Source organism: Cydia fagiglandana, chromosome 3 (genome assembly GCF_963556715.1).
Source record: "Cydia fagiglandana chromosome 3, ilCydFagi1.1, whole genome shotgun sequence".
Lineage (NCBI taxonomy): Eukaryota > Metazoa > Arthropoda > Insecta > Lepidoptera > Tortricidae > Cydia > Cydia fagiglandana.
Genome location: NC_085934.1, coordinates 15,289,630 through 15,314,731, shown reverse-complemented (window position 1 = coordinate 15,314,731; position 25,102 = coordinate 15,289,630). Strand labels below are relative to the sequence as shown.

General features: G+C 37.0%; 1 protein-coding gene across 1 annotated transcript in view; it reads right to left on the bottom strand.

Annotated features, from left to right (window-relative positions):
- LOC134680197 (neuronal acetylcholine receptor subunit alpha-10-like) overlaps positions 1-24,339 on the bottom strand; it is an 81,422-nt gene extending 57,083 nt beyond the window's left edge. The window contains exons 1-3 of the mRNA XM_063539278.1: positions 24,206-24,339; positions 13,109-13,263; positions 10,836-11,019 (exon numbers count right to left, since the gene is read on the bottom strand). Coding sequence (XP_063395348.1) covers positions 10,836-11,019; positions 13,109-13,263; positions 24,206-24,301 — 435 coding nt within the window. The 5' untranslated portion in view covers positions 24,302-24,339. The remainder of the gene's footprint in view (positions 1-10,835; positions 11,020-13,108; positions 13,264-24,205) is intronic.
- Between the last annotated feature and the right edge of the window lie 763 nt (positions 24,340-25,102).

Here is a 25,102-nt window from a genome sequence, read left to right as displayed (position 1 = left end):
ACCATTCCACAAAATTAAAAAAAATATTTTTAGGGTTCCGTACCTCAAAAGCAAAAAACGGAATCCTTATAGGATCACTCGTGCGTGAGTATGTCTGTCCGTCTGAATACACAAAACAGTTCTTTACCTATAGATGACAGGAAAACCTATTAGAAATGTGCAGTCAAGCGCGAGTCGGACTTAATGTACGGAACCCTTAATACGCGAGTCCGACTCGCACTTGGCCGGTTTATTTAAAACTCCTCTTGACGCTTAACCGCTGAACCGATTTCGTTGAAATTTGGTATAGAAATAGTTTGCGTCCCGGAACAGGACATAGGATAGATCTTATAACCAAAATCATCTTTTGAAGGTATGAAAAGTGGCGTGGAAATTTGTACGGGAAATCAATAACCGCTGAACCGATTTATATTAAATTTGGGATGGTCTACATCTTTGATTTAGTTAAAAATGATAAAAAAACATGACTTCAAACCTAAACTTAAACAGTATTCACTTCAAGAAGTCAATTCTGAATTCCCCCCTACACCTCATTTCACACCTTTAAAGGATGATTTTTGAGATAACTTATTATGTCCTGTCTCGGGACTCAAAATATATGTGTACTAAATTTAAATTAAAACTGTTCAGCAGTTTAAGCGTGAAGAGGAGTTTAAAAGAAAGTATTTTAATAAGTTTATATGTTTTTACTTTGGAATGGTGTTAATGTGATACCATAACTAAATTTGGTACTGCGAATTTATACGAAAACGATACCAAACATGGCCTCGTAGCTTTACTGTTGTAGAAGTCAAAATTAAATTGAGAGCCCTAAATTCTTATTACTTGGCCAAACTTGTGTAGAAGGAAAAGGAAAAATAAAAGTCTTCGGCAGGAATATAAGACACAAATATAATATTTTTTTTGCGTTACTATTTCAATCATCAAATATAAACATACCTTGATTATATTTAGAGAATGCTCCCGGTACTGAGTTTGTATGAAGAGAACCGGGAATTCCCGGTTCCGTTACTGTGTTTGTATAGAAAACCAGTACCGGGAGCAGTCCCTAATTATATTATTCTAGTGAGATCCTCATAGATAAACAAAAACATTTACTTAAAAAATTACAAGGTCGAAATGTCACGGAACTTGTGAGAGTAATATGTGAAAAATAAAAACTTTTATGACAAAAAAATCTGGACACAATTTAAGAAGCATCCAATTGCGTCGAGGAATCATCTGTATTTTTGCTTGTTTCATTACCTCCTCGCTTCTTTTTTGTCCTTTGTATTCTGTAGTAATTTGTTAGATCTGAAAATAAAGATAACTTGCGTCGTCACGGATGTCGATTTATAGCTTTTAGGGAGTGCAGAATTCGAAAACGATGATCATTTTATAATCCAAGATGGCGGCTACGTATTTTGTCATAAAAGTCGTCATGAATATCGTTTTATAGGTTTTAGGAAGTGCCGATTTAGAAAATGATGACCAGTTTGGAATCCAAGATGTGTGCCGTGCACTTTGTCATAAAAGTCGTCATGGATATCGTTTTATAGGTTTTAGGGAGTGCAGAATTCGAAAATGATGACCATTTTGGATTCCAAGATGTCTGCCGTGCACTTTGTCATACAAGCCGTCATAGATGTTAATTTATAGGTGTTAGGAAGAGCAGATTTCGAAAATGATGACCATGACCAATAAAACGACATCCATGTCGACTTTTAACATAGTGCATGGCCGCCATCTTGGATTCCAAAATAGTTATTATTTTCGAAATCTGCGTTCCCTAAAACCTATAAAACGACAGCCATTACGACTTTTATGACATACTGCATGGCCGCCATTTCGGAATCGAAAATGGTTATCATTTTCGAAATCTATGCCCCCCAAAACCTATAAAACGACACCCATGACGACTTTTATGACATAGTGCATGGCCGCCATTATGGATTACAAAATGGTCATCATTTTCGAAAGCGGGGCCCCCTAAAACCTATAAATCGACATCCATGACGACTTTTATGACATAGTGCATGGCCGCCATCTTGGAATCCAAAATGGTCATCGTTTTCGAAATCTGCGCCCCCTAAAACCTATAAAACGACACCCATGACGACTTTTATGATATAGTGTATGGCCACCATTTTGGAATCCAAAATGGTCATCATTTTCTAAATCTGCGCCCCCCAAATCTATAAAACGACACCCATGACAACTTTTATGACATAGTGCATGGCCGCCATTTTGGATTTCAAAATGGTCATCATTTTCTAAATCGGGGCCCCCTAAAACGTATAAAACGACATCCATGACGACTTTTATGACATAGTGCATGGCCGCCATTTTGGAATCGAAAATGGTCATCATTTTCGAAAGCCCCCCTAAAACCTATAAAACGACATCCATGACGACTTTTATGACATAGTGCATGGCCGCCATCTTGGAATCCAAAATGGTCATCGTTTTAGAAATCTGCGCCCCCTAAAACCTATAAAACGACACCCATGACGACTTTTATGACATAGTACACGGCCACCATTTTGGAATCCAAAATGGTCATCATTTTCTAAATCTGCGCCCCCCAAAACCTATAAAACGACACCCATGACGACTTTTATGACATAGTGCATGGCCGCCATTTTTAATTTCAAAATGGTCATCATTTTCTAAATCGGGGCCCCCTAAAACCTATAAAACGACATCCATGACGACTTTTATGACATAGTGCATGGCCGCCATCTTGGAATCCAAAATGGTCATCGTTTTCGAAATCTGCGCCCCCTAAAACCTATAAAACGACACCCATGACGACTTTTATGACATAGTGCACGGCCACCATTTTGGAATCCAAAATGGTCATCATTTTCTAAATCTGCGCCCCCCAAAACCTATAAAACGACACCCATGACGACTTTTATGACATAGTGCATGGCCGCCATTTTTAATTTCAAAATGGTCATCATTTTCTAAATCGGGGCCCCCTAAAACCTATAAAACGACATCCATGACGACTTTTATGACATAGTGCATGGCCACCATCTTGGAATCCAAAATGGTCATCATTTTTGAAATCTGCGCCTCCTAAAACCTATAAAACGACACCCATGACGACTTTTATGGCATAGTCCATGGCCGCCATTTTGGATTCCAAAATGGTCATCATTTTCAAAATTGGGGCCCCCTAAAACGTATAAAACGACATCCATGACGACTTTTATGACACAGTGCATGGCCGCCATTTTGGATTCCAAAATGGTCATCATTTTCGAAATCGGCACTCCCTAAAACCCCCATCGACACCCATCTCGACTTTTATGACAAAGTGTTTGGCTACCATCTGCATGCAAGATATTTCTATTATTTTTACGTACAAAAATAGCCCCTGTCAACTTCCAACCGAGAATTAATCGATAATTTATTCGATTAATATTCAGATTAATTCAATTTCTATCTATGTTAGGTCGACTAAACTAATCGCGATTAAAATTTGAGGATTAACTTTTTTTATTCCATTAATTAGTCGAATAAACAGTTAATCTATTAAGTCCCATCTCTGACCACGGCATTTTTACACTTTGAGAATATCTGAAAACAAATGAACACAAGGAGCCATTTTGCAAATCCAGTAGCTTTGTTATTACTTTTGACAGCGCGTGTCATGTGTCTACACAGAGTCGACACAAAGTCGAAACATTTGCGACTACTTTGTGACTGCAATATTTCTCAGCCTTAAACCATATTTATACATCATAATTAACAAGTTTCGTAGTATGTAAAGCGTTATTTCTGTTATTTAAGTATAGTATATGCATCGAAGTACTAAAAATGCATCAAATAATATAGTTATGAACACAGGCACTGAGAAGTAAACAATTTCATTTCCGGCTAAACTAAAACAATGTGGTGGCGCGTTGATTATATTACACTTAGTTTATCAAATCACTCGAGCAGTTTAATTCCCCATAATAATTTAAGTCCTATTGTAATATAAATGCAAACAATATATAATTACGTCTTGTAATCCGTTTTAGAGATGGCGTATTAATGTCACTTATTTTTATTTAACTATTTTTCCATCTGACAGTTTCCATTTGACAGGAACAAAATGAACGAATGAACGAATGATTTTGGCATAAAGTAGTCGCAAACTCGTAACAATGTGTGCACACGGCGACCACACTTTATGTCACTTTGTGTCATGTGTCGACCCTTCCCCATTTCTGGTAACTGTGTCGACACGGCGACGACTCTGCGACTGGAATTGTGACCGAAACAGACGGTGTCGACACAAGATGTGTCTACACCGCGTCGTAACGGCGACTGGAAATGGTTGTATGGGTATACGGGTTCCTTTTCAGTCATTTTGGCTACCCACGAAATCCTAAAATAAAAACTGCCTAAAAATGAATTTAATCACCATGCAAAATATGTTGGCAGTCACTGTTTGTTTTCGGTGTAAAAATGAAAAAAATGTTGTAATTTAAAAGGCAAACAGGCGGCCCATTGTATTCACAAGGACCTCTTTCGCCGCAGGGCTGACGGATAAAAACTTTTTTCTCCAATATGCTCGGAAATGTTCACCTTACTGTAGCAAAAATACTACGGGAAGTTCTTCGTTAATGTCAAACTCTAATTAAAAAACATCAAACTATCGCTGTCCTGTTCTAGCGGACGGGAAGTAAAAAACACTACAGTAATAACTTATTACTGTAGTGTTTTTTACTTTTTAATAATAAAAAACGCAAACGGCCAATTATTATTGCCGCGAGCCGCTTCTACACGACCCGATCAGCTATCATTTCACGTGTATGATCGTGCGAATACTGCTTAATAAAATCAAAGATTATTTTTATATTTTTTTTAAATCTCATCCGTGTTCATAAAGCTTATATAGTTTGTCAAAGGACTTTCTCATTTCAAACATAGACAAAGAGAATCATACTATCTTTGTCTTACACTAGTACTAGCACCCAAAAGAAAAGGTTGGGTATAGTTTTCCTGGTTCTTACTGACTGAAAAGTTGGTTTGACCAACTATATTGCACAATTATATTGAATGAACGAATACTGAATGGCAGAATAAGTTTGTAACTTTAAATTTTAAAAATGAATTAAAGAGGGAAATTGTTTTTGACATTTTGGATGTGAAGGTTTGATTTGAGTGATGCTTGATGGTTAAATAATAATTATTTTAGCTTATTTCCTCGCATGTTTGGAGAAAAGCACTATATATGCCTCGGCAGGAATAGCAATTCGTGGATTCGTCTTCTTTGTCGGACTCCGCTTCGCGTCGTCCGACAAAATCGAAACTCATCCACGAATTGCCCTTTCCCGGCCTCTGCAATAATGTACTATTATCTCACATTTTTGGTGATAAACTCTCCTTTCATTAGCTCTTAATCTTATATTAATTTTGTTAACCCATCTCCTATTTGGAGTATTGATCATATTTTGGCAAACAAGTATACCTACGGGTATATTTATGGTAAGTGTTCACCGTAGCCTATGAACGCCTGCTACACCATGTGTAATACTAATACATGGGCTTTGCTGAGCTTTTAATAAACTGTTAAGTGTTCACGCCTTAAAAGGGTAAATAATTAATTTTTTTCGTGACATTAATTATGTTCATTTTGTAATTACATTTATAAACTTAATCAAGCGTAAGAGTAATGGAAGCCCGCGCTTAGTTCAGCAACTCGATTCAAGGCACGCACCAACGTACGCCGCGTGTAATCAAGGCTTTAATGGTGGGTCTCCAAATCCCGGCCCGCGGGCCAAATTCCGCCCGCGACGTATTCCAATCCGGCCCGCTGACACCCAAACTGTCCGGCTCGCGGGAGCCAGGCTCCAGGGGTTCAGCCCTAATGGCTCCTCTACACGATGGGCCAACGCCGGCCACTCCAAGGGACGCAGCCATGTGGTAGAATGAGATAGCAATATCACTTGCTCCCTCTAACGCATAAATGCGTCCCTTGGAGTGGCGGCGTTGGCCCATCGTGTAGAGGAGCCATAACAGCAGCAGCCAGACACGACGTTACCCGCGCGATGTTTCAGGGGCGCAATATGGCCCTCAGGTAAGTTTGGAGACTGCTTTAAACCATTGTGATTCCCTTATTGCTGCACTTTAGATGTAAATGTCGGCCTTGACTTTCGTTATGATCCGCCAGGTGGCTTTGGGCCCGATTCGGATTTTGAAATAAATATCTATTAGATACCTATCTTGTAGACATCACCTAGATACGATAACCCTATGTTTAAGATCTGCAGCCACAGAGCGTACAGTTCTCGATGCTAGCGATTAGCGCAATTTACACAAGCTGAGCTCCATTAGGAAAATAATAGTTAGTTTAAATTCAACCGTATCACGGTAGAGTTTTGTGATTAACGTAGTATCAGTATTATCAGAATAGCATTTGATTGCTTTAACTAAGGGCCCGATTCGGATTATGAAATAGACATCTGGTAGACATCTTTTAGACATCACCAAGATACGATAACGATATGTTTAAGATCTAACCTGTCAAATTTGACATTTTCGCGATTCCTGAGATACTCTTGAACGATTTCCACAGGATATGACTTAGAGATCCAATTCACATCTAATAGACATCTTACTCTATCTAACGTAAAAGTGACATTGGTTGCCCGAATTGCGCTTCAAAAGAGAACTAGTTGATATCTAAACTGTAACGTATCTAGAATGGATCTAGTACGTGTCGTCTCTTGTGAATATCTTGAAGTTCGAATACAGCAGTTTGTCTGGTAGACATCTTCAAGGCGGTTTCCTATATGATACAAGTTTAGATTCGAAGCACGGTCACACTTCCGTGATACTACCTATACCTACTTACATGGCACTTTTGATTACTTTGTGTCGTATATATTCTCGGTGCAATGGCTCAGGCCGGGTATGAAAGAAATGTTCGTTTCGAAACTTCATTTCTGATTTCTTTTATTGCTTGTATTAAGCTGTGAAAGTTTGTTTTTCTGCATGTTAAGGGTCAAAATTCACTGTTATCTCCATTAAATATTATATCACACTTATCTTTTTTTTTTTTAATAAATAAAATTATTCGGCTCCGGAATCTTTTGATTAGAAGTAAATAGGTAGGTCGCTTTTTAGTGATAAGGCCGCCTGTTGTTTACCTCTGTTTGTATTTCTGTTTTCTTTTATTGACGTGTGAAATAAAGAGTATTTGTATTGTAAGTAAATACCTCAAACTCTTTCGGGCCAAGGTTTTTCGTGGCAAACTTTTTCCGAATCTCGGCGGCTCAAGTTTTCATAGGTACATCCATTCATCATTTGACTGACGCGTATATACGTGTCATGGGCACGCTTGTCGGGATCACAAGCCAAAAACAATTTATGATTACAATGTTAATACACTATTATTTTGCGTGATTCATGATCAAATCAATATAGAAGAAATATCGTGCAAACGTAATACTTATTATTATGCACACACGACACATCTTATATATAAACACTCGTGTTGTTATCACTGCATAGGTAATAAATACAAGATAAAGCTAAAATAAACACCCGAGTAACATGACTTTTAGAGTTACATTACTCTGATATACCTACATGTTATTTTAACGGAATAAGGTAATTTTGAATTTCATGTAATAAAGACTACTTATCTTACCTTTTTAGGGTTCCGTACCCAAAGGGTAAAACGGGACCCTATTACTAAGACTTCGCTGTCCGTCCGTCCGTCCGTCCGTCTGTCACCAGGCTGTATCTCACGAACCGTGATAGCTAGACAGTTGAAATTTTCACAGATGATGTATTTCTGTTGCCGCTATAACAACAAATACTAAAAACAGAATAAAATAAAGATTTAAATGGGGCTCCCATACAACAAACGTGATTTTTGACCAAAGTTAAGCAACGTCGGGAGGGGTCAGTACTTGGATGGGTGACCGTTTTTTTTTTGGTTTTTTTTGTTTTTGTTTTTTTGCATTATGGTACGGAACCCTTCGTGCGCGAGTCCGACTCGCACTTGCCCGGTTTTTATATTTAGTTACTTATTACACAAGAAGATACAACTTTTTTGTTAAGGACAATGCTCCACAAAACTACCTACATTTTATTTGACTGTGGAGTCTCCTAATACTATACTTAATACTTAATTAATATTTTAATAGGTTTACATTGGGATTTATATAGGTACCTAACTAATTAACTATTTTGGCTCAGCAATCCAAAGAATCTTGGCCTCTGAAACGAGAGCGTGCTACCTGTCCCGATCCTAATTAATACTAAACTACCTACCTAACTACTTACCTAACTAGAAAAAAATGGTGCTGTAAACTAAAACTAATCAGTGGTAAGTACATAAATAAACTCACTTTCTCAGAGGTAAATATGACTATTGGCACGCCGTATCAAATTTGTGCAGCGCTCCGTGAAATTAAAAATTTCCTTATTCATGATAAATCATGACCATGAAAATCTGTATACATTTGCATTTTCGGGAAACACATGGTAGGTATTACTATAGGTAGGTACCTATACAGTGTGGAAAGATAAGTCGGGCCCTAGAGGGAAACTACCTTAAATGCTTAACCTGGCTTATTTTACTTATTTTTAAAAAGAAACAAAACTACATTCAATGATTCTCTAAAACTCGTTTGCCTCGCCCGGGACTCGAACCAAGTAAAATAAAAAAAAAACACTCCCCATTTTATTATACTAATCGATATTATTATTATTCAGGATTAAATTTCTCTAACAAACATTTGTTCTACTGGTACACTGTTCAGATAGATGGTCGTTGTCGTTGTAATACGGGTATGCTCGGAAAATGATACGAGAAAATCTTTGTACTCCTAATAAGTAAACTTAAACAATAGGTACGGTCAGCCAACAAAGTGGTCTACCACTTTTCGACTCTAACAATCAGATGATAGACTCGAAAAGTGGTAGACCACTTTCTTAGCTGACTGTACTAGTAGTTCGCCCCGAACTGTGAAATCGCATTTCGCCAAAATCGTTCAAAAGCTAGCCTTTTGGCCACAAAATTAAATTATAAACTTCTATGAAATCATGACGTTTAGATAACACTTGCACAGTCTGGGCTCTCAAAATCACTGTCAACTTAGATTCTCAAAACCAGAGAAAGATGAATGAACGATGAAGTGATAAATGAAAGCTGCTGTGCTGAAAAATATTCTCCGTGACATTTTTTCAGACAGCGATTTAATTTAAAAATTAATAATAGACATTGTTTCCGAGGCCCCATTAATTTCGAAGTGAAATCTTTGTAGATATTTCAGAATATCTACTAAGTAAGTAGATTAGATTAGGTGAGCCCCGTGAGGCCGAGTATCATGTGTAAAAATGTATTATTCTATTGAGCGGTTAGGTAATGATATAGTTTGAATATTGCCTTAAACATACGAGTATATTGGTTACAAGATGGTCAAAATATATGATGGCACGCACGTGGGTACACACGATTAATTTTGTTTGCTTTTATTCAGATTACTGTGAAAATCGGATGAAAACGATTTTGTTAATCATAAGATTATAGCTCCTTTTTACCCGCCGCAGACCAAATAACAAATGAATCCAGTTTTGTTAAAATAAATAATGTCGTGTTGACATAAAACGTGGGTATATCTAATACCGTCAAAGAAAAATTAATGCGATTTATCTCTCTCTACCCTAACGATCTCAACTCAACCCACCACTCTTTAAATAATTTTTATTTCAGTTTCATACTCGTGTCACTGATTCAAATACAAGTAGGTATGTACTTTAAAAGCGTTTGCATTTAGTTTTGCACAATGCAGTTTTATGCAGGATTAAAATAATATTTTCCAAGAAAGTCGTAGCGGTCGGCCATGCAACTCACCGCAGTAGAAGGCAGTGATTTACTGCTAACATTAATATCCTCGTATCGCGGTATTTCTAATTTACTCGACACCGCTTCTTAGCAATTAGAGTTTAAACAATATTTCGTCTCTTAGCTGGCAATAACGATTAATTAATTTTATGAGCAATTCAATCACATGGGTCCATATGGAATCAGGCAGGTTCCACTTTAAAAAATACTTATATTTTTAGTAAAGATTACACTTTATGAAAAGGTGTTTCTGTTCAGTCGTTAGGTACCTACATAACCTAATTGTATAGGTAAATCGCTAGAAACATGTTGATTATTTCATACGAGATAAATAGAGTCATGTATGTGTATCCAACTGCTGGTATTCATAACAACAGAATATCAGTTGTGTACCTAAGTTATACAAATTCACTGCACCGCTTCGCTTAAAAATAGATTTCATGCCATAACCTTTTCAGCTCAGTCCATTTAAATGAGGACACAGCTTTTATTCATGCATATTTCCAACAAATGAGGAAAACATTTTGAATGTAAAATTTACCTCTTCAGGTATCCCGCTAAGCCTCGGTTTTGTATTGTTTTACTTCACAAAACTGAGTTAAAAACTCCCTTCTTTCGTAATTAAAAATGTAAGATAACACCTTTCTCGGTATTAAGTGCTATCTCGTGATTAAAACACTGAATACAGCAGATACCTGATGAAAAGGGGCCATTGAACGATTTATTAAAGGATTATTTATTTCTCCTAGGCAGAAATATATTACCTACATTATTTACTGGTGTAAATCACTCTCGTTGATGAATTTCATTTCAGTATTTCGTTTATTTTACTTTAAACTACACCAATGGTAATATGCTTGATGATGATGATGATGATGTACACTACACTACATCTACGGTAGCCGGTATTACCATATTTTACATCATCTCGCCCGCGAGACGAACTACCATGATCGTGTAGATCACGTACTTGACCTTATACTTAAATTTGATATACCTGAAAACCATCGTAAGTCCATGAGGCCCACTTCATGGTGCACAGCTGCACGTCAAACGGGAACTGTTCCACGTTGATGTCACACACAGACACGTAGATGCCATGACTAAGCCACGTCACTTCGCCCGTGTGACGAACGATCACGTTCGTGTTGATAACCGCGGAACGGTAGTTGGGATCCGCGCTGGAAAATTAACACTGGATTTAATACTTATTTTCACAGACGCACTACCGACTAGGTTAGGGTACTATTTATAATGCGTAATTAAGCAATGAAGGTAAATTGTTGCGTTTATACATTTTTTCCAACCCAGTTACTAGAAAAAAACATGCGTAAAAAATTTATGATAAAATTCAAACCATACCATGATATTGCCATCACTGTTTTTCAATTAACGCTGTCCTTTTTATCTTTCGGCCTTTGATGGTAATAGCAAACAATCCGAATTATAAGCTTGTTTAATTTTTAATTTAAGTAGATTTCCGTACAAGATTGTTGTTCATAATTAATAAAATAAAATACTGTTTGATTATTAAAAACCTTCCAATAACTTGTTTCGGCTAGACTAAAATTTGGATTGGATTGTGTCTTTTTTGTTCCCGTTTCATCGCCGCTTAAATGTTTTTAAATACCTACCGGTTTTCAGAAATACTCGTTAAGGTTATAAAAATTCTAATAGATAAGTATTTGTTTATAAACTCGGATATTAAGTGGCGAGTTGGGCAATAAAATTCATCTACCGGTACATTTGATACTAGTTTTGTCACCATGGCAATTACTAGTGTGTTTCAAAGGTACTTATGGCAAATTTCAACTCCATTGTTGGTGTGGTATGCAAATTTTGAAGACAAAACTCAAGGAGCGTCCGTTCGTAAAATGCCTGTAAAATGATGAAAATTGCCGCCGGCCACGGGGCCGATTTTTGAATTTCGATCGCTCGATTTCGTCACTCGAAAATCGGTGGAAAACGGCGAATTAGTTGGCCACTCGATTTCTATTATATTAGTAGAATTTAAACGCCTAGTAGTGGAGATATCATTAAACGGGGCCAATTATTGAATTTTGGCCATTCGATTTCTTGTATATCGATCAATAATATTTCCACTACTAGGCATTTCAATTCTACTAATAGAATCGAAAACGAGTGGTCAATACCACTCGATTCCCAATTTCTATCGCTCGTATTTCTAAAATTAGCATTTGTCCGTTTCCCACAGATTTTCGAATGACGATTGCGATTTGCGGCCAGAAAGCTGGGCGTCCTAAATAAGGTGAAGCGATACTTCACACCTGGACAGCTTCTAACACTTTACAAAGCTCAAGTCCGGTCGTGTATGGAGTATTGCAGCCACCTGTGGGATGGCTCAGCTAAATACCAACTCGCCGCTTTGGACTCAGTGGAGCGCAGAGCCAGGAGGATGATTGGCGACAAGAAGCTAACGGCTAAGCTTCAGTCTTTGGCCCATCGGCGGAAAGTCGCCAGCCTGTCGGTATTCTACAGGTTGCACTTCGGGGAGTGTGCCCAAGAGCTACACGAGCTCATTCCACCGTCCCCATTCTACCATCGGACTTTTAGACGCACGGCCGGTTTCCATCCTTACTTGGTAGATATTCCACCAATTCGCACGAAGCGCTTTGCTTCTACTTTCCTTATGCGCACTGCCAAGGAATGGAATTCCTTGCCGGCGTCTATATTTCCGTGTTCTTATAACCCGGCAACCTTCAAATCAAGAGTGAACAGGCACCTTCTGGGCGAGCTCGCTCCATCGTAGGCCACGTCTACGCCTCGGCTAGTCTGTGGCCATGAGTAAGCCCATTCATAATAATAAAAAAAAAAACGAAATCAAGCGATCGAAATTCAATAGTCGCTCCCCAGTACCCGAGACAAGCTGGTAGGGATTCTCGCTAATAATTCCCGATTTCACTTTTGCGGTGTCCTATTTCTTTAGTTAATTTTGTCTATTTAGTGAAAATTGATACAGCTTCTTACGGATTATTTATGTAAATAATACGGTAGAATTTCTCTAGCGGATTTATTAAAATACAAAAGCATTATGGTACTGTGAAACTAAAGCAATATGGAGCTTCACTGATTTAACAGAAACTAAAGTACCTACTCACAGTTACAAATAATTACCTTGTGATAATATTGATTTTTGATTATAAAATTTAATGTAGGTGCTTTCTTTGTTAGAGACAAATTAGGTTGAGTCAGCTATAACTTCAGTTTTATTTTAATTCTCACATTTAGTAACGAAAATGAGCGACTTACTTATTGTAAAGAATAATGTCAGGTTTCCACACCCTCTCGAAAGGTATCCTTATGACGCCGATTCCGTCGAAGTCGCTCGTATTCCATCGGAGGTGATAGTCCATCCATACTTGCGTGATCCAGCAGTTTGTTGTCAGCAACTGATCTTTTTCTTCCTGTTATAAACAACAAAATGTGAAAACAAATTCATAGCTACATTTCAATTCATACGAGTATCCAGTGCCGGATTTACCACTAGGCTGAGTAGGCTGAAGCCTAGGGCGGCAGATTTTAGGGGGCGGCAAATTTTGTTCAAAAAAATATTTTATTCGCTGTTCAGATAGGGTTGACCAGAATTTTGCCGCTCCCCTAATTATTTGTAAAATTTAAATAATAGGCTTTATTTGTCGATTTTGCCGCCCTCTGTCATGTCAAGACCCTTTATATTGATACAGATAAACGGCCGGACGGACAACAAAGTGATCCTAAGAATCCTTGGAACCCTAAAAATGTACCATGTTCATGGACGCCGGCAGCGGGGTGCAAGGGGGTGCACTTGCACCCCTCTGGCAGGAAAGAAAACACGTAGGAAAAAATAGAAAATATATATTTTTTACCTGACTGCGCCAGCATTATTATGTTATTTTTTGAATAAACTTGCATATTAAGTATTATTAATAACATTGACACGTAAGTACTTAAATGACGGCATCGAGTGCTTCTATTACACATATGCACCTCCCTGAAAGTAATCCTGGCGGCGCCCATGACCATGTTCTATCAAATTGCGCTATTTCTACCGAAAAAATTTCGCGCTCGCTACGCTCGCATTTTTATTTACGAGCATTATTGATGGGATCTTCCACTCGTCCCGGTTTTGAGCTACATCTGGCCAGTCTCTCAAAGAGTCTAAGTTATCCCGCCATTGCCGACGAGGTCTACCGGTTCCCCGGTTTGGCTCGTGGGGCACCCACTTTGTGGTTAACTTGGCCTACAAGTTGTTCGGCATGCGGCAGACCTAACCAGCCCAGTCCCACTTTAGCTTGGCCGCTTTTCGAGCTAGATCAATTATCTGACTTTTAGAGCGCACCGTGGGGTTCCGGATGCGATCCCTTAGTTTCACACCTAATATGCTGCGCTCCACAGCTCTCTGTCAAACCCCGAGTTTGGACTTCTGAGCTTCCGTCAAAGACCAAGTCTGAGCACCATAAGTGAGGACTGACAGTAACACTTAAATATGTTACCATTTTCTATCAAATTGCACTATTTCTACCGAAAAAATTTCGCGCTCGCTACGCTCGCGTTTTTATTTACGCCCATTATTTGTGGCCCATCAATATAAGCCATTTCGAGAGCATAGTCCCTCGAGCACTCGATGCCAGACCCGACCAAACTCCTTAGCTGTATCCAGCCTGACTGCCAATGCCTCACCTTGATTCTCAATGGCTAAAACCCAGCAGTACCCACCAGTATCAGATCAGTCAAATATAACGAGGTTGCATCGTCATTGGCTGACAAAAACGGCTCATATAAACCTGTATCTAGACTAGTGACATCACCTTATATGCATTTTAATATGACTATGGTGCGTTGTACTATCAAATTAAACGCCTTTGATTGGAAAGTACTTTAAAAAGCTATAAGCGAGGTGGATAGGGGCGGCAAAATCGACATAGCCTACGGGCGGCAAATGTCTAAATCCGGCACTGCGAGTATCACAATAGTATCATTTGTTTTGCTACACACGGATTATTTTAATAGGCTGCCTGAGTAATACCAAAGAGAGTTTAGTATAGAGGATTGTCAAAGTAATTTTTGTGGCCACAGTAAATTTACTGCCATCTTTCGACACATGATTAAAACTTTTTGAACGCCATTGGACTTTGATCCTTGTTCTTTCACTGATATGTGTTAAATGTCAAAAAGTGTCGCCATCTACACGAGGATAGGCCAAAAGTGTGGCTAAGGTATATCTTTAAATGCCATTGGCATCATACCTTTGGCTTAATCATTACCTTTACACCAAATACTTACTTTCAATCACCTCTCTCTATTCATCATAAATTAATTATACTTTATTATGAATTTACAATTCGATTATGGCAGATACTTTTAGCGCGTTGTTTCAATACGCTACTATTGATGCTGACTGTGCATTATTTTTACCGTTTTATTTAATTACTAATTTACTATCGTATTTTAATAAATAATCTGCCATAACCGAATTGTTCTACAGAGACTTGTATAGAGACAGATCTCGTTGAGTTAAGCTGTTAGTGAATGATAGATACTTTTCACGCACAGTCTCATCCGTTACTTTTGATACTGTCTGTACCTAATCTTATGTTCGTTCGACAAACCCCTTTCTTATAGAAGCAAACTTACAGAGAGATTTTATATTGCGCTTAGTCGCTGGTATGACATGATCATATTAAAATGAAGGTAGGGAAAGGAACGCAGTTGTTTTGCGAAAAATATTCTTTAGGTACGATAATAATCATATTCCTGGAACCCTACCTTTCATTAAGTTTTCAAATTACAGTGTGATGAGGATATTAATGTCGTAGGATATGGACTGTTTGTTGGTATTCCATATTATTAACTTATAAAAGTATGAGTACCTACTTATGTTTATTGATCGTGTAGTACCTATACCTTATAAAGGTTAAGTTCCAATTTGTAACTGTATTGCTGCGAGAAAAAAGAAGCCAAAAACACCTTACGTGATTTGTACATAATCCCTTACATGATTTAATGTTCAATACAGAATAGCTGATTCTATCCGCGAGAAAAATAACCTATTATAGAATAGCGTTTTAGTAGACTCATTAAGGAAGTTTATTAAAAAACTTCAGAACTAATTGCGGGGACCGAAATATGCGGTGAAAATGATAATAGAGACAGTTTAATCAGTGGCGATGAATGCATGCATTGTGCTGTGTTGCGCCGTTTGGCATACGTGCATTGTGCCCATTCAGGGCATTCATTATCGTGCATATAAGTATAATTTAGAACAACACATATGTATCTATATCTATAAAATAAATCTAAAACATATTTGTGCTCACTTTTGTGACGAAACCGTATGAGTACGGGTTCTAAAGCGCGCCGTGGTTTTGTGCGGTACCTAAAGAGCGACCAGCGGAATGTAGGAAAAATTTCATTTTACATTAGATACCTAATTCAATGACGCAATGTTGTTTTACACGGTAAACGTAGTGGTAAGCGCATACAACAACCGCGCGCTTATGTAGTTTTAAATAAACAAACACTTCGGTGGTCTAGCAGATACGATGAAGCGTTGATATCATGCAGCGTTGGCTTTCAGCAATCAATAATTTACAAGTCTTTAGACTGCTTCAGAGCTTTTAACAATTGAACTTTTTCATAACGATTAATTACAAAACGGCTTAGTTTCCCATCGGGTTAAAAGGTCGAACGGCAGTTACTTTCGTAAAACTGTATAAATACGTTAATTCTTGGAATCAGATAGCCAAGTGAGTCTCGCGCTTCTGTAATAATCCCACCAGAAAAGTCTTGATGAGGAAAAGCAGAAATAGAAATATATAACGAATCTATAGGTATCAAAATTACACCAATATCTTTCAATTAAACTTGTTTTAGTAACCACAATTTTAGTGAAAATTACTTCTTACATTATTTTGCCTTACTTACAATCGATGAAAATAGAAATTGAATGTTGATTGAATGACATCTTGATGTGCCAACTTGCCCTATAAAAGGCCTCGAAGAAATTGCCTAAAGTATAAAAAGAATTGCCACCTTATTCCTATGAGTTCGCTCCAAGCAATATATTATGCTTATCTCGAGGGACAGATGAGGTGAATGAGATGTTTCCTATGGGCATATATATCTCCATATTCATGTGAGATACTTTTAAAGTAATCGAAAAAAAATGCATGTATAGGAAGGAAATTCCGTTTGACGTACCTACTACATGAAAAAAAGCATATATTTAGGTATATGAAATTCCGTCTGACGTACCTACAACACATCACACGTACCTTGTAAAATACAGATAAACAGCATACACAGCAAATTTGGTATACGAAATTTAAAAAAATATAACTATACATGTTAGCCAAGTTTCGTTCATTTCACTTTTATTGCACTTAGCTAAGAATCATCTACTACATAAAATAAATACATAGGAACTTACGATAATCGGAGATCGCGGAAATGAATATCAGATAAATAATTATTAAGTACTTAATTATTTTTAATTTTGAGTAGGCATGACATGTTTCAGCTTGTTGTACCTCCATGAGTGCTACCCCTAGACAACAATCTACTATAGGCATTTTTAAAAGAATAATGTTCTTATTAGCGCAGGAAAACTGGAAAAAATATATGAAAATCCTGGACTTTTTCATTTGGGATATATAGGTACGTTATAGGCTGAAGTTATACTAACAACCCTCCCCCCTTTATTCTAAATATTTATTCTCCTATCCGATAATCCTCAACAATTTTCTGTAATAGTCTTATATTTTCGAAGTTACCAATAAGAAAATGAGATTGACGTGGTAAGGCACCTATTTCATTTAATGAGACGCTGGCGGCGGAAATTCATCATTTCCCTTCCAACTTCCTAAAATAGCTAGCAAAGCGTGTTCTACTTAAACCAACATTGTCATCGCGTTCAGTGACAAATTGATGAATTTAATTTTTATTCAAATTCAGTTCGCTAGTTGGTCTCATTTGTAAACATTTAGAGTTTACAAACACATTTTAGCTCATATTTTGTTTAAAATAAACATTATCAAACACAAACTTGAATCAACACCTCCTAAAGGTTAAACCGATTTACATCTGAAAATGAGTATTAGCAAAAATATAAATGCTTTTATTTTAACAGAAATGATAACGTGACAAAATAAATCAAGTCTCCAGAAAATGCTGCACTAGTAAGTGTGGTAATCAAACTACTTGTATACAATTTAAAAATGATTTTATTATGCTTATTGTGTTTAAATTGCGATGTAGGTACAATGTAAAATGACACTTTTTATTTTTTTATCACAATAATAACTTTACTACCAAAAAATTATAATACAAACTATATCTAAACTAAATAAACTACCTAAAATATATGGTTTTCCCGAACTTGGCCCTTTTTTGCCTAAACGCGTTACCATTATTTTCCCATTTTTTGTGAGATCCCGGAAACTACCATAAGGTTCTGATCATATATTCATAACGCAATAACATAAGTAAGCCTAAGCAACCCAACCCGCATATTTAAGTTATACATCTAAATAACTGACAGTCTTTTATGGCCATTGTTGCCATGGTGTCAATTATTATCATATATAAAAATGTGTTTGATAAAAATAACCTCAAATATTATATGTACTTAGAAACATTCTGCAGCCACTCAGTAGCTATCCCTTTACCTATGTATCCACTATCGAGTAGCGATGCAGAATCATGTTTACGTGTTGTGTGGAAGGGTATATGACCAGCGACACTATTGCACCTGTATCGCGGCTGCATCGCTGTAAAAAAACCGCTGTGTGTTACCTCCTACACATGTATAGCCGTATTAACCGTGTTTCTTGCAAAACTAGAGTGCAAACTCAGACAAAAAGTTACCTGTCTTCAAAGGAATCACCAATAACTTAGTTGTTTGGAATATATTTAGATCTTGGTATGGTATTAAACATGCAACTGGTTATTTACCTCTGACTTTTAGGTATATTATACGTTTGTAAACTTTATATATTAATTGTAAACTACAATTTTAATTTAGGTATTACTACTTGCAAATTATCGTATGTGTAGCCGCCGTGCAGGCCCCCTAGCCAAGGTTACAATCGCTATCGCTTCGACAACGAAAAGCATTATGTATCTCTATCACTCTTCCCCATTAGTGTGACAGTGACAGTTGCGTTTCGATCGCTACGGAGCGTTAGCGATTGGCATCTTGGCTACGCGGCCAGGTCAGGATCTCGACGACTCAAATAAAAAGCTTCGATTTGAAGTAAACTATTATAATTTTCCAAAGTTTCTGGTTTACAAGGGTTCCTTGACTAAAATAGGTAAATGTAGAAGTGGTGTGGTTATTGTACAGAGGCTGATGAAAGAGTGATTTGTATAATTTGAATGTACGAAATGGTGGTTAAGAGTTAGGTGCCTCTAATTGGCCGCGATACAGTCATGGTATGTGGAGCGCTCCTATTGGTGCTTTAGAAAAAGCTTCCAAATACTAGCCGAGCCCGACGGCTGCGTTTAGCTACTGCATTAGTCTTATACAAATAAAGGTTGCGTTCGCAACAGTATGTAAGTCAGAAAAATTATTGGGTTATATCAAAAATTTAATTGAATTTATTGGTTATTAATTGACAAGTGACATAAAAATAGTTCTAAAAAAAACATTTTCCTTTGTCTATCTTGAATACAGAATTTCAATTAGAAGGGTTCTGTTGTGTTACGTTAAGCTCGTTCATTTATTTATCGTATCGATCACGTTCCCAAATTTTAATCTAACGTAAATAACTAAGCTCTAAACAACGGGCGTGGTAACCTCATATCGAGCATTACTTGTTTGTTTTCCAACAATTCATATACCGGGTGTGGCCTGTAATATGAGCAAAAAATTAAACTTTAGGCTGTACTCCTCACACTGACTAACATTTCTTCAGCGACTTTTAAAAATATCTTGTGGTTTAATTTTTAATACACTTTAAAGTTTATTCTAAGATTCAATGTATTGCGAATTTTATTTTGTTTAAGGCGTGATAAGCAACGTCAATCACAAAGATATGGCGTGGCAATGGCGTCCATTGAAGATAATATTTATTTTGTATGAAAAATAGGGAGTCTATATAATTCATAATTTTTAAAAGTTGTAGAACAAAAGTGTCACCGTTTGAGGAGTACAATCTATGTTTTAATTATTTGTTACAGGCCACACCCGGTATATTGTTGATAAATGGCTCAAAGCGTACGGTGCGGGTCCGCCCGCAGAAACAAATGACCATTGATAAAATGTCTACCGAACGTTGATCTACTCTACAAATTATGGCCTCTTCAAATGTCACCGATAATCGAAGAATTGTAATACAAAGCGGGATTTGATCGATCGATTGAATTAGTTGCGCCCACTTAACCAGCATTTGTCCAAAATAGCATTCCATTTGTTTAAAGGTCTGTAGAAAGTGTAGAATAGTTTAATCAACATAGATTACTAGCTGTTGCCCGCGACTTCGTCTGCGCGGAATTAGTGACGGCAGCTAAAGTAGGTAGGCCTGGATAATGCTAATAGCAATCATTCAATTCGCGCATTGCTTACTTCAATTATTAGGCAATGCATTAACTCTTTCAATTCCACCCCCCTTTGTACTCTCTTCAGTGATGATTTCCGACATAAAAACTACCCTATGTCCCCGGGACTCAAAATACCAATTTTCAACTAAATCGGTTCAGCGGCTTAAGCGTGAAGAGGTAACAGACAGACAGACACACTTTCGCATTTATAATATTAATTTCTAATTTATAATATTAATAATATTATATATATTAGTATGGATAGTATGGATTTTTACCCGACTGACGAACCGAACGTCGATATGTACGCTAAATCGCGGTGTCGGCCTGTCAGTTAGAACAAAATTTTGACAGTTCCAAACAACTGACAGGCCGATACCGTCCGGTGGACTGTAAATCGGTGGGCCCCTTAACGGGGACAAGAGACTAATGTTGATAATAGTATTCTCAATAGATGATAAGAATTTATTAATCACATGAAAAAGTTAATGCTTTATTCTGCAATTTATTTCTTAAACGAAAAAACATCTTTTTAAATAAAATAAACCACATTACCCTCATTGCATTGTCTGGTAAAAAGGTCTACCTACGCGAAGGCGAGGCGTTCTGGTATTGTAGGTACCTATAGTCATCCCGTGAAAATTCTGCAGCGATTTTGATAGCCCACGCAGTGCAAGTGTCATTTTAAACGTCAAACTTCTATGAAATTATGACGTATACATAACACTTACACTGTGTGGGCTATCAAATCCGCTGCAGACTTTGTTTGGTGAGACTATACCTAAATTCTAAGATACTCGTAATGTTGTCTACTTAATATTTTTATACATAATAAACATAATGCGAGATTCAAGAACTTGCCTCAGGGTAAATATATACACATTCCTTAATTAAGGGGTGGTTATGTACTGAGGTTCACAGACGCGTGTAAATACTTAGGTACACTGATCATATTCACCGGATAATGAGGCTCTTTTTCAAAATCTTCTTTGATCATTGCACAGGTTTTTTCGGTCTTGATAAGCACCCTTTTTTCGTGTAATTGATAGCAATTCTAACATTGATATTATACCAGATAAATCGATATATATTATATATTGTGTAAATTATATATTGTGTAAAAAAGGAAATACGTCGATATTTCTTAAAATAATAATAAAAATAAAAGATTCTACCGGGTGTGGCCTGTAATATGAGCAAAAAATTAAACCGTAAGCTGTACTCCTCATACTGACCAACATTTGTTCAGCGACTTTTAAAAATAACTTGTGGTTTGAATTTTAATACACTTTAAAGTTTATTCTAAGACGCAATGTATTGCAAATTTTGTTATGTTTAAGGCGTGACAAGGAACGTCAGTCACAATGATAATGGCGTGTGTCGATGGCGTCCATTGAAGATAATATTTATTTTGTATGAAAAATAGGGAGTCTAAATACTTCATAATTTTTAAAAGCTGTTGAACAAAATGTCACCGTTTGAGGAGTACAATCTATGTTTTAATTATTTTCTCGTGTTTCAGGCCACACCCGGTATAAGGGTATCCAAAAGCACGAAATGTAAATAACATTGATCTCGTGTCGCACAATATGGCACAAACGTATACCTATATGTACAATGTTTCACCGTAGCAGTGGGAGGAAAATACACAATAAAACACCAAAAAAAAGAAAGAAATTCTAACGAAATAATGATATGGAAATAAGGAACTTCAGTTTGACAGTTAAATCGGGAACTTTTAAGGAGCGTTGGGAAATACTTTATACGTCATAATTTCATAGAAGTTTGACGTTTAAAATAACACTGGCACTGCGTGGGCTGTCAAAATTGCTGCAGACTTTTCTTGGTCTAACTTTACCTAGGTATTTGCTTACTATTTTACCAAGATATTGCACGTTTAAATTGTAATTAAAATAAGATTATATATGTATATTTTATGCGTGATAATCTAAAAATATGAATTTATTGGGGCCTAACTAAGGTACACCAATAACCGTTCGCAAAAAAAACGAAACGTTATCTGTCTGTATCGCACTAATATGGAAAAGTAATAGAGAGACGCATCCTTTCGTTTTCTGCACAAAAGATTCTCATACTTGGCTAAGCCCCCTGAACGATGCGTCCTGACTTTGTCGGGGGTCTATTATGAACCGTTAAAATACGGTTGAGTGACGTTTGAACGTTTTTTGTCTCAGGGACAGAGGACAGAACAAATGGTATATAAGTATTTCAATTTAAATAAGGCCGACAAATGACATTTAAATGTAAATGCCTCTTTACTGACACTTAGTCTCGTGCAGAAAGCAAATTCCAATTTTGCTTACTGTTTAAGAGCAGCGAAGAAATACCCCTTTTTGAGCTGATGAGATGAAACTTGACACTCTTCTCACACTCCTTGGTTAGATTTTCGTACAAATAGGCCGTATAGCAAGGCCAGTAACATAATTTAGGTCTCAACCTGTATTAATTATGCTGTCCCGACAACAATGTCTGTTCACCAGCCAGACACCAGACGTGCTAATCACTCTAATCAGGGCCAACAAATATGTACTTTACCTACCCACAGATCTAATCGTCGGATGAGAATACGTTTGTGCCATATCCATTTTTGAGAAAATCGTTTTTTAGTGATTCCTAAAATAATCAAAAATTAGCTATAATTGACACTAATCGGTTTATGAAAAAAACTATTTTTGAAAAATGTTTTGCCATATCCGCATTTTACTATAGGATATTTACACTTTGTTACAGAAAATTATCACAAAAGTGTGACATATCCACAACTTTTGTGTCATATCATACATTAGTCATACGTTTAACATTTACTCATCAAAAACGGATATGGCAGTCATAAAAACGCTTTTATTTCATGATTACCACTGTATTCACAATATTTGTTTGGTACTTTAAATAGTAAACATATGTGCCTAACTGATAAATATGTTCAATATTTCCTAAATGTAAAATTTTCCGAATTAAAATTTTTTTTTGCTTGTTTTCGCTCTTCTGCAAACCATGTAAGTATTGTAAGTGGCGTATGGTACAAACGTATTCTCACCCGACGCTATCATGACCTACACTAAGTAATTGAAGTGTGAAAAAGGTATAAGGCTGCATTCAGGAGAAACGGTGGGTGATCATATTTTGGAATATACTGTTACAAAAGCAAATAAGTTTGAGTGCCGTCCGATTTCGATTCGAGTGTGATTATTCCGATTTTGGTAGCACTTTTGATATTTGAGATCTGGAGGCCTATTTTTGAATTTTGTGCGGTCGATTTCGTCACTCGAAAGTCTGTGGAAAATGGCGAATTGATAATTTGACATACGAGATAGATATTGATGGTATTGACCACTCGTTTTCAATTCTATTAGTAGAATTGAAGGGATGTTTACAAAAACAACATAACTGCTTAGAGCGGTTGACACTTTTTTAAGAACATTGTTAATCGTTTCAGGCTTAGAGGATATAACCAACGGAGACGCCATGTCTATAATTTTCGGTACCTACATAATAGTCTGCCGTTTTTTGCGGGGGAGGGGCACATCAAATGTATAGGTACGTCATGTCAGATAAACGTCAGTCCATATGTGTGGTTGACATGTGGTTGACCATTGGCCGCCTATTTTCGACAGAGGGGAACGCCTGTTAATGGCCACTCCGTTTGGTTATATTCTCTAAGGTTTCAGGTGTCAACCAGTGTAGTCAGTAATATTGTTTTTATAAACATCCCTTCAATTTAAGTAGTAGTGGAGATGAATTGAAGGGAAAATCGCGAAATCGAGCGTTCGAAATTCAAAAATCGGCTCATGTGTACTGTGTACATACCACATCAATAATGTGATGGAGTGAGACTCCGAAGGTAACGAGGAGAGGATGCGAGGAGTTTTCCACGGGGCGCACTGAAGCGTCGTAATTCTGCATAAGGTGACGCACCAAGCGATACTCTTCATCACAGCATACACCACCTAGATAACATACATAGATAAGATAACATTATAACCTAACATAATAAAAAACATATATATTATGGGACAATCTTACACGAATCGACCTAGCCCGACAGTTAGCTCAATAAAGGATTACTCACATTAGACCGGGCCATGTTAGAGCTTCCGGCGCTTACATTTCTATTAGCGATAGCGGTACAACCTGAAATTCGGGAATCAGCTGCAAATGGTGTTAAAGGTATGAAAATCGGCACGATTAATCTTTAGGCCATTTGAATCAATTTGACCCGTAGCACCAAAAAAAAAAACAAACGAAAAGGAGTTATGACGTCATCTTTTTTTCGTATGGAAAAATAAATAAAATTGTTCAGAAACCTATCGTGTGTGGTATTAAATGAAAGGGCATTTTGAGCCGGTTCTAAAAATATATCACATTATTATATTTCCGTCACTTGCATTCAATTAAAATAAAAATAACTTTCAAAACATACCAAGTTTGGGCTCCTCCAGATACGAAACCGTTGAATTATTTTTTTCAAAATATACCTCAAGTAATACCCAATATCCTCATATCTAACCCCAAGAAATTAATTTCGAAAATATTTAGTTTCAGTATTATTTTAATTTTTTTTATTATTACAAATTGTGATCTATCAATCTATCAATGAAATTGCCTCCTAGCCTAGTCAATAGTGACCCTGCCTATGAAGCAGGCAGTCCCAGGTCCGAATCCTGGTAAGGGCATTTATTTGTGTGTTCATCATCATCATCACAC